The sequence below is a fragment of the Crocuta crocuta genome, unplaced genomic scaffold, assembly GCF_008692635.1.
Source record: "Crocuta crocuta isolate KB4526 unplaced genomic scaffold, BGI_CrCroc_1.0 scaffold9, whole genome shotgun sequence".
Classification (NCBI taxonomy): Eukaryota; Metazoa; Chordata; class Mammalia; order Carnivora; family Hyaenidae; genus Crocuta; species Crocuta crocuta.
In genome coordinates, this window is record NW_027551567.1 from 7,635,495 (window position 1) to 7,645,323 (window position 9,829).

Here is a 9,829-nt window from a genome sequence, read left to right on the forward strand (position 1 = left end):
GTCCAATGTGCCTGTTTTTACAGAATCTTGGTACATTACTAATTATCTGGCCATTTAGTGTGACCAATGGCAATAACAACTCCTTATCCAAGGCTACCTCCTTTGGGTTAAAAAACTATGGGAATTTCTTGCCTCAGATACCCAAAATAAAAATCAAGGTCACACATGTCTATCCATACTAAGCCAAAATAAAAGCTTCATCTTATCCTCTTTGAAGTTCCAGACATTACTGATGGTCACTAAGGCATGTATTTTCTCTTCTCAAAATACACACATTGACTCTTGAACAAGATACCCAGTGAAACCTCAATGACGCCTTAATAGCCATATGCTCTAAGCCTCATAGAGAGTCATAATGGCTTACTTAAATAAGTCCAACTTATTGAGACATAGTACATTTCAGTCATCAAACATCAGTAATGAATTATAATTGAGTCTGCCTCCATTTGTGATGTCTGAGTATGGACAACTTTCAAGCCCCATATCCTCCCTTCCCACTTTGTTGCCTCACATCTAGGCAAGCCCCTAAAAATACTATGAGTTTCATCCTTTGGCATCTGGTGAGTAGTTAAAACCACAAAAATCCAGAACCCTCACTCTGGCCCCACCCCCTAATCACAATGAAAAGAAAGCCAAACCCTGTTCTCCCAGAAAATCCCATTATGGGAGTTATAAACCTATTCACAATTGCTTGATGCTTGTGTGTTATCATCACTCTTGATATTCAAACTGGTTTGAGGAGGAGGTGCTTTCTTACCCTGTGGAGGACACCACGGTTGTGGGTATCACCCTTCTGCTCATAGGCCTCCAACAGCTCTCCCTCTGTCTACTGAACTAAGTAGAAACCATCTCTCATAGCTACAGACTTGTCTTTCTAGGTTCACTCTCTGCAATACTCCTTATAAACATAATCCTTCCAATGTTATTGTTGCCAGAACACACTAGGTCTTTAATTGCCTCCATTCTATTTGCTTATGCTATTCCCTCTGTCTTGAGTTTCCTTTTCCACCCACCATCTCTGTTTGCCCCTTGCTCAAGATCATCTTAAAAGCTAACTCTTCCATAAACTCTTGAGTCTCCCAACCAGACAAACTATCTTCCTGCTTTGAACCCCCATTCCATACTGTTTGAATCTCTGGTAATGCTTTATCGTGTTCTACCCTATAACATAGTTATTCACATCTTATTGCTCCTAAAATTCAAAGGTTCAGACCATGGGCCCTGGAAACAGACACAAATGAATCAATGAATGAATGAATGAATGAATGAATGAATATCCACATCTGATTCTTGCTACTTAGTTGTCCGTGGGCAATTCATCTCTACTCTCTAAGCCTCAAGTCCTTCCTAAATAAGAAATAAAATCTTATGTGCAAAAGGTTTTGCCTACTGTATGATTCATATTCAACACTCAATAAAATGTTAGCTGTTATCATATTTATCCTCTACTGGATCAGAAACAATTTTACATCATAAACTTATTTTTTAATCCAGTGCATCAATAGTGTTTGGTATATAGAAAGCATTTAATAAATATCTATTGAGTGAACTGAATAAATGATTCACAGGACTTCACTGAAATTTTAAAGCAAATTAACAGTAAGATTAGGACAATCAAATCACGTGCATGGAATCTAAATTAATTCTAAGTACGCACACACAAATTATCTAAAAATATTAGAATTAAGGCAAAGATATCTTTGTCTTGAAAACTGCTTGCTAACTTGTAACTAGCTAAATTAATTTCCCAGATGATCCTCCATACCCCATCCAGCCTCTCCCACCCCTGCAGTGCGCTCTCTCTCTCTCTCTCTCTCTCTCTCACACACACACACACACACACACACACACTTTTAACTGGATAATGGGCTTAGCTATTCCCGAATTTTTTAACTTTAACAAAAAGTAGACATTTGTGTATTAAAAACAGTGACAAGTTAATTAGCAACTTAAGGTTTCTTTCTGTTCAAAATCCTATTCACAGACCATTCAACATTCTGTAAAAAGTTTGATGTGAGATTTAAAATATATAATGAACTATGCTGGTCTATGTTTAATATTCCTAATTTAAATAGACATCAAAAATATTTTTAGAGGTTAGAAAAAAGACATTGTACCTTCTGATGCAGTAATTCTCCTTCAAGGATCTACTTTAAGGGAAAAATGAAGGATGTAGAAAGAAACACAGGTAGGTATAACAATGCTCATTAGAACATTACTTAAAATTGCAAGAAGAATCCTACATGTGTAAAATATGTGACAGCCTGTGTACTTTAAAACCAGATATAAAATTGTTTTTAATGATATTGGGGAATGTTCACAACATTGTAAGTAAAAAGGCAAGATACTATGTGATATAAACAAAAGGCAGTTTATCTCAATATTGAAGCATTTTTTCTGTAGTGATAGGATAACTCATGGTGTTTCCCTCCTGTATTTTTAAATAATCTACAAGAAACATGAATGAGTTACTTTAAATATGTCTTTTAAATGCTAATAGCCACATGTTTGCCGTGGTCTGTAAGAATAATGGCAGAATGTGTCCAAGTGAAAGATCAAGTTCTCTTTGAAAACAGTTCACTAACTGTATTGTAAAACTTGGAGAAACTGTCTCATGCAAAGAAATGTATATTTGTAAATTGACCCACCTAATGTTTCAGTCAGACCAATTCTCTTGTGTGCAACCAGTCACCTTGAAATGTTGTGTATCATAGTTCTCCTTGGGAGAAGACACAGGAGTAGAAATAGGATTCTGGGAGTAGAGAAGTAGGGAAATCTACTAAATCTACTAAATTCAAGTTTTTAAAAAAGCCTATGTTGATAACATCCTCAGATTCTTTAAAACATATTATTTTAAATATTTATTTCTCACACAAAGTATTAAATTTAGTCATATTTTAAGACTCTACTCCCTTAAAACAACTCTATCCTTACTTACATCAACCACCTTAAATTCTGAATCACAAATAAATCCTACCGTCATAAAATGTCAGCTAAACATAAACTACATTTGTTTTTTATAGACAATTTACATACAAGTTTGTGATATAGTAATCACAATCCTGAATCTGAAACCACATTTTCATTTCAAATAGCAAAGCAAATCTATTTCCCATGTGGTACAGTAAAAGGCACTCATGAGAGATTTTTTCTTAAAATTCACATAAATGAGAAACCTTTCGTGATCTGAGGCAAACACACTACAGCAAGGACCCAGGGACAGTCGTGCTGGTGCTGCACTGGAAAAGACAGTAAACTAACACAGCAGCAGGACAGCTGCCGGGGTTTGGCCCATCAGTCTACTGGTTGTCCTGGGTGATACGAATTTGCATTGACTTAGAGTCCCTGTTCGGTCCAGGCCCTGAAAGGATGCGTTGCAGCATGCACCTGGAGTGAGCACAGACCTGAGCATGCAAAACGGACTGTCTCCACGGTCATGAACTTGGTCTCATTTGTTTAGAGTTCTCACAGCTGAGCTAACTCATTTTTTAAGATAGAATTACACAAGCTAGCACAGCTTTCCGGTTTTATTTTTCTTTTCAAAAGAAATACCACCATTAAATTTCTAAAATATTTCATATCATAGACTCAGCGGAGCTTTATGGTAATAAGATTCCTGTGAAAAAATTACCTCAAAACATATTTAAAGCATATTCAGGGTCTGAAACAGAGTAATTTTTAACACAGTGGAAGTGAAATTTAGATCAAACCAAAACATATTGAATAAGTGCAAAGTGAAAACAATAAAACCAATAAATTCATAGCAATTGCCTTTTTATATTAAACATGGAAATTCCAAAGGTTTGAAGGTAGGTAATTAGTAATGCCATCATGTGGCAAAAAGAACATTAGAAGGGTAGTCAGGAACTCTGAGATCTAATCCTAGTTGTCAGTATGTAACATAATGATATATCACAATTATTAGTTTCTTCATTTATAGAATAGGAAACTGGACTTGACACATCTAAAACCCTTCCATTTTGAAATACTCCAAGTTCTTACTCCTGTCAAAATTGTATACATCACAAATTAAATATTTTTTAAAATCTAGATTTTTTTAAACCATGATCAAGTTAGAGCTGCTGAAATGTTTTAAAACAAAACACAAATGAAGCCACTTGAGTTTCCAAGTTATTTGTAGGGATAAGAACGGAAAAATAACTGTACAAAACATCCTCAAGGAGCTGTTTTTCTCCATCTGAAAGAAGACAAGATAGAATATGTTTTCCTAATTATTTCTAATAATATAGGATATGTTTTCCTAATTATTTCTAATGTGGCACGGCAATATTGCTGAAAGACTTTTAAAAAGTCATTGTCAAGGCATTTTTCATTTATTACCTAAAAATATAATTTCCTTTCTTCCCTCTACTTTACTGTGAAAAATCCGCACACAAGTATTAAAGTGAAACCTGAATCTCATAAAATAAATGTGTCTTCACTTAATAGTGCTGCTCTCTAAAGGCTGGATGACTGAACGGATTTGGGAGCAGGAAGAAAACACATGCCAATTGTTTTTAACCTTGCATATGCTCATGATTGTCTTTTTTAGTGTACTCTTTGGAGAAAAATGTAAATGGAAAGCAGAGATGATATGAAAGACTCCCAACCTAGAGTTGCAAAGCCTGGGATGTCTTCAAGCAGGTAAGCCCCATATTGGAACATTAGGGCCAAAAGGGACAGAGTAAAATGCAATCCCTAAGAAAACAATCACAGTTCATTTGGACCTTCCTTCCTTCCTTCCTTCCTTCCTTCCTTCCTCTCTCTCTCTCCCTTCCTTCTTTCCTTGCTCCCCTCCTTCCTTCCAATATCTACTTTAATTTAAAAGACAGAAAAGATATGTTATTCCTTTTTTTAAAATGTTTTATTTATTTCTGAGAGAGAGAGACAGACAGACAGACAGACAGCATGAGCAGAGGAGGGTCAGAGAGAGAAGGAGATACAGAATCTGAAACAGGCTCCAGGCTCTGAGCTGGCAGTCAGCACAGGGCCCGACGCCGTCTCGAACCCACGAACCGTGAGATCAGATGAGTAGATGACCTGAGCAGAAGGTGGAGGCTTAACCAACTGAGCCACCCAGGCTCAGTTATTTGTAATTAAATATTGAGCACAATCCGAATTTGCTGCCAATCAAGATATTTTAAAAGGATTTACCATTTATGATTTGCTCATTTATTTCACTCAAGCCTTTCCTCACTTAGGAAGGAAGGAAGGAAGGAAGGAAGGAAGGAAGGAGGGAGGGAAGGAAGGAAGGAGGAAAATCTTGTCTATTATTGATAGTATCAATTTATGTAGCTCCTTTCCCTTTAAAAAATTTTATTGACTATGCTTCAAATTCTCTTGGTTTTGTGGGAAAAATCCCTCAGCCATAAGGTACAAATGTGCCTTACAGTTCACCACTGAATCACACCAGGCAGCAAAATTGATGATATATACACATATTAATTTATCAAACTGAATGATTACATTGAAAGCAGGTGGCTGCAATTCAGGGTCAAATAGTGTATTATCCTAAAATCTTGCACTTTAAATAGAAATTTATTGGACATTTTAATAGCTTTCTAAATTGAGGGATTTATCAAGTGCTTAAATTTTTAAGTATTTTTCTAACTTCCTTCAAATGAAACTTATAAAGGATAAATGAAGGGTGTTTTTGCTGAAACAGCTTTGTTTCAAGCTGAGTAATAAAGTATATCACCAACCAAAATAATTTATTTTAAGTGGATTACTTATAGGTTTCTAGGATTAATAATGCATAATGTTACTAAAGATCAGCATTTAAAACAAGTACACTTGAATAAAGTGCTGATACTTTTATTTCATTTTTCCTATATTCACACTGTATTTATCTCAGACTGCCTTAGAAGTTTATAGACTTCAAATATTATGGCTACACAATGGCAATTGTTCCCAAACAGTATTATTTTTTGTTGGAAGACTGTTCAATTGCCATGTATAGGAGAATAGCAAGGAGTGATGTCACAGAAATGAGACCAGTAGCAACTTGGGAAGTTCATACAAAGGAAGAAATAAGGGGATGAGAAAGAAGAAATCCTAACTTCAAAAAAAGGTGAAAACAACTTCACTTTACTCTAGATCCTGCTTCAGTGAGTAGATGAGAAAACCTAATGAATTTACTGCTTCCCCGGATCTTAGATAGAGCTCAATTTTTAACTGTTAGGTTATTATATGAGGACTAAATAATTCTTCTAAATAGACTTTCCACAGTATCAGCAGACTTCCCAATCAAAGTCCATCAGTAGTTTATTTCTAACATGGTGTATATGCCCTTATTTATTAGATGCTTTTCACTAAAACACTGGCGAACACTTAAAATGTTTAATGGAATATTAAGTACCGTATACTTAACCTTTTCTCAGGTAATTAGTTATAGGATCTGAAATAGAACCTGTAAGTAATAAATACTGTAATATTTCATAAAATGAGTCTTATGAAAGTTAATATAGTTAGAACTTCATATTCCAACTGGAGTCTAAACAAGGAACAGATTCATAAATCTTTAGCCCTATTTTGAAAACTTCTCAATTTAACTCAGAGAAGGAAAAGGCAAAGACCTCTGAAACCTAAAATACAACATTCCAATTTCATTTATAAAAATATGGAAATGTAAATTTTATTTCAAATATAAAACACTGTAGAACATAATCAATTTAAAGAGAAGGCCCTGAGACTTACTGATGCGAATTTACCTACTCTGTACGTTAAGTAATAACTAAATTTAAGTCACTTTATATAATAGATTGAAGATTAATGGAATTTACTTTTAAGCTTAATTGGCTCATAATAAACTGACCAAAAGAAAATCCTGTGTATTATTGATAGTATCAATTGGTCAACCAATTGCTTTTATTTACCCTTAACTGTGATTTATTCTTCACAAAGGTGTAGATAAAGCTTAGGCAAAAATCGAAACAACCCCAAATTCTTAAATACTGAACTAAACATAACCTATGATTAGCTGAGACACGTTTATGGATGTAGACATTTATATGTGGTTATTTCCTCAAATTCATAGCCTATCATGAAAGTTTTTAAACATACAAGCAGGATCTCTGATAAACTACTGACCATGTATATTCCATTTTAAATGTCTTTAAAAAATTTTTCCCAAGAAAGTCTAAGTTCCAATTTACATTATGATCTTAGGAAACATTTTTTTAAATTTACATTTTGAAATCTTTTATTTTAGGATATTCGGTATCTTTAAGACACTTCATTTGGAAACAATTGCATTATATGTTTCGTATTCTGCTCTAAAAGCCCACAAACAACTTCATAAAGTTTCCTTAAGTAAATAATTTTGTTCCATTATAACAAATTGGTGTAGAAAAAGTTCCAAACTGTGAGCTGTTTATCATGAGGACCTCTTCCCTCTTACCCTACCAACTTTATATAATGCCCTTATAAAACTGCTTCATGAATAGAATTAACTTTGGGACCATGAGATGTCTATTACATGAATATTCAACTCTGTTTGAATCCTGAAAAGATCCACCATCTCAAAACTATTTCTACAGTCTACTTATATAAGACATTACTCCTAATCCTATTTTTTTCAAATAGCAAACTTGAACACACTGTAATTCTTTTAAGAATCTTTATTGAAGTTTTTCTTAACAATTTAGTCTGTTGGATCTCAATGCAGTTTATAAAAAAACTTCAGTATAGTTTCATATAAACTGCAACCAAAAAAGTAAGTTACTTTGTCAAAGAAGTTATCTGAAGTTGCAAGTTATTTTTTGTAATAAGTAGAACAGTAAAATGTAAGCATGCTCTCGGATGCAGGTGCTCCTGTGTACTATGGAGTTACTTTGAAGAGCTTGCTAAGATCTGCAGGCAGTCTATAGAATGCATTTATTTTCTCCACAATTTAGGTACATGAGAAAACTGATATTTATGAATAAAGTATTTTTCTCAAAAAAGTTGAGGCAGCTTTTGTTGAATGCTATCTGTGCGGGTACACTGGCTACCCCTCGAACTGGACTAAGAGAAACAGCCAGGAGTCCATGTTCATGCTGAAACTTGAAAAATCCCTCCACATGAGTTGAGTTCCAAGAGAAGGAAGAGGATAAAACACTATGCACAGCTTTTCATCGTCTTACATTAACAAGACACACCAAGAAACTTCACATAACAAGGGAGCAAATTCCCTTCACTGCTTTCAGTCAAGGTCAGTGGTGTCCATAGTGGAGGGTGGAAGTGGAGCAAGCTTAGGACAGAATAAAGCTTAAGTCTACATGTCATGCATAGCTGTCCTCAAATGTGTCTCAGACATCCGAATTAGAACTGAGGTTTGTCAACCTGGGGTCCGCGTTGATTTCATATCTGTAGTGATACCCTTCCATGTGATCCCTGCAGGCATCTCTGATATTATGCATCCACTTTTTTATCCCCTTGCGGTTCAAGTACAAAACCAGTAGGAAAATGGCACCTATCAGGGCTAAAACAATACCTAGAAAGACATAAGAAGTCTGCAGGGATGGAGGGAGGATAGGGTCACACTCCAGGTGGGAGACGTTGAGTTCCAAAAGGGCCCGATTCCACATTTTTTCCGGGAATGCACAGGCGAGCCTGGATTTGCCCTGCACTATCTCGGTCTCCTTGAGCCAGGCCACCATGTCTACCATGTGGCAGTCGCAGACCCAGGGATTGTTGTCCAAGAAGACCCTGACGTGGGGCAGGCTCTGCAACTCCGCCAGGGTGCTGTTGTGAAGGACCTTGAGGGCGTTGTCCTCCAGGTGGAGGCTTTCTAGGTGTGTCAGGTTGCGGAAGGACACGTAGGTTAAGCTCACCAGAGAGTTGTTGCGCAGATCCAGGTGCCTGAGGCCGGGGAGGTCGACCAGTACGTCGCGAGGCAAGTAAAGGAAGCGGTTGCTGGCCAGTTCGAGGCGCTGGAGGCCGCGAAGCGCATGGCCCGCCCGTAGGGCCGCCGCCACCATGCCCTCGAAACTCCGGTTCCGCCGGTTGTCGTCAGGGGGCACGACGTGGTTCAGCAGCAGTTCCACCAGGGGGCTGGGGGCCGAGAGGCTGGCGTTGCCGCCCGAGAAAGCGAAGGGGCTGAGCTGGGCCAGCGGGTTGTGGCTGAGGTCGAGCTGGCGCAGGCTGGGCAGATGCTCGAAGGCGCCGGCGCGCACGTCCTGCAGGCGGCTGCCACTGAGGTTGAGCGTGGCCAGCTCCGCCAGCGGCGGCCGGCGGGCAAAGGCGCCGGCGGGGAGCACGGCCAGCTGATTGCCGGTGAGGAAGAGGTTGCGCACGTAGTGGGGCAGGTCCGCGGGCACCTCGGTCAGGTTGCGGTTCACGCACTTGACGGTGCGCGCCGCCTCGGAGCACTCGCAAAGCTGGGGACATTGGCCCGGCAGCGGGGGCTGGGCGGACACCGCGGAGGCCGGGAACGACGCGGAGGAGGTGGAGGGCGCCGAGGAAGTGAACGGGGACGAGGAGACCCAGCCCAGGAGGACCAGCGCCAGCCCCGCCTGCCGCANCGTCCGGAGAAAACTTTCCTCTCTTGGGAGCGGAGGAGGGACGCCGCAGCCGGAACTTGGCTAACCCCCTCGCCACCCGGCGTCCCCCTCCCGGGGCCGATTCCCCCACCCCTTCCCTCCAAAAAGTACGCACGGCGGGTCTGGACGCCCAGCTCCGCGCTCTTCCTCAGGCTCGTCTTCCTGCCGCCGCCCCCGGGTGGCACCCTCCGGCCTCTTTTGTTGGCGCCTCGTGCTCGATCCGCTTCAGGACCTGGGACAGGCGGGAGAGAAGCATGAGCGGCGGCGGCGGCCGCAGCTCCCCGGGGGGGGGAGCCCGGCTCCCCAAG

At 39.4% G+C, this 9,829-nt stretch overlaps 1 protein-coding gene across 1 annotated transcript; it reads right to left on the bottom strand.

Moving 5' to 3' along the window:
- Window positions 1-7,604: 7,604 nt before the first annotated feature.
- On the bottom strand, window positions 7,605-9,502 carry TPBG (trophoblast glycoprotein; the record flags this gene model as incomplete). The annotated part of the gene is made up of 1 exon (XM_077750349.1): window positions 7,605-9,502. A coding segment is annotated over one exon (1,214 nt), but the record flags the coding sequence as incomplete, so codon positions are not given.
- Between the last annotated feature and the right edge of the window lie 327 nt (window positions 9,503-9,829).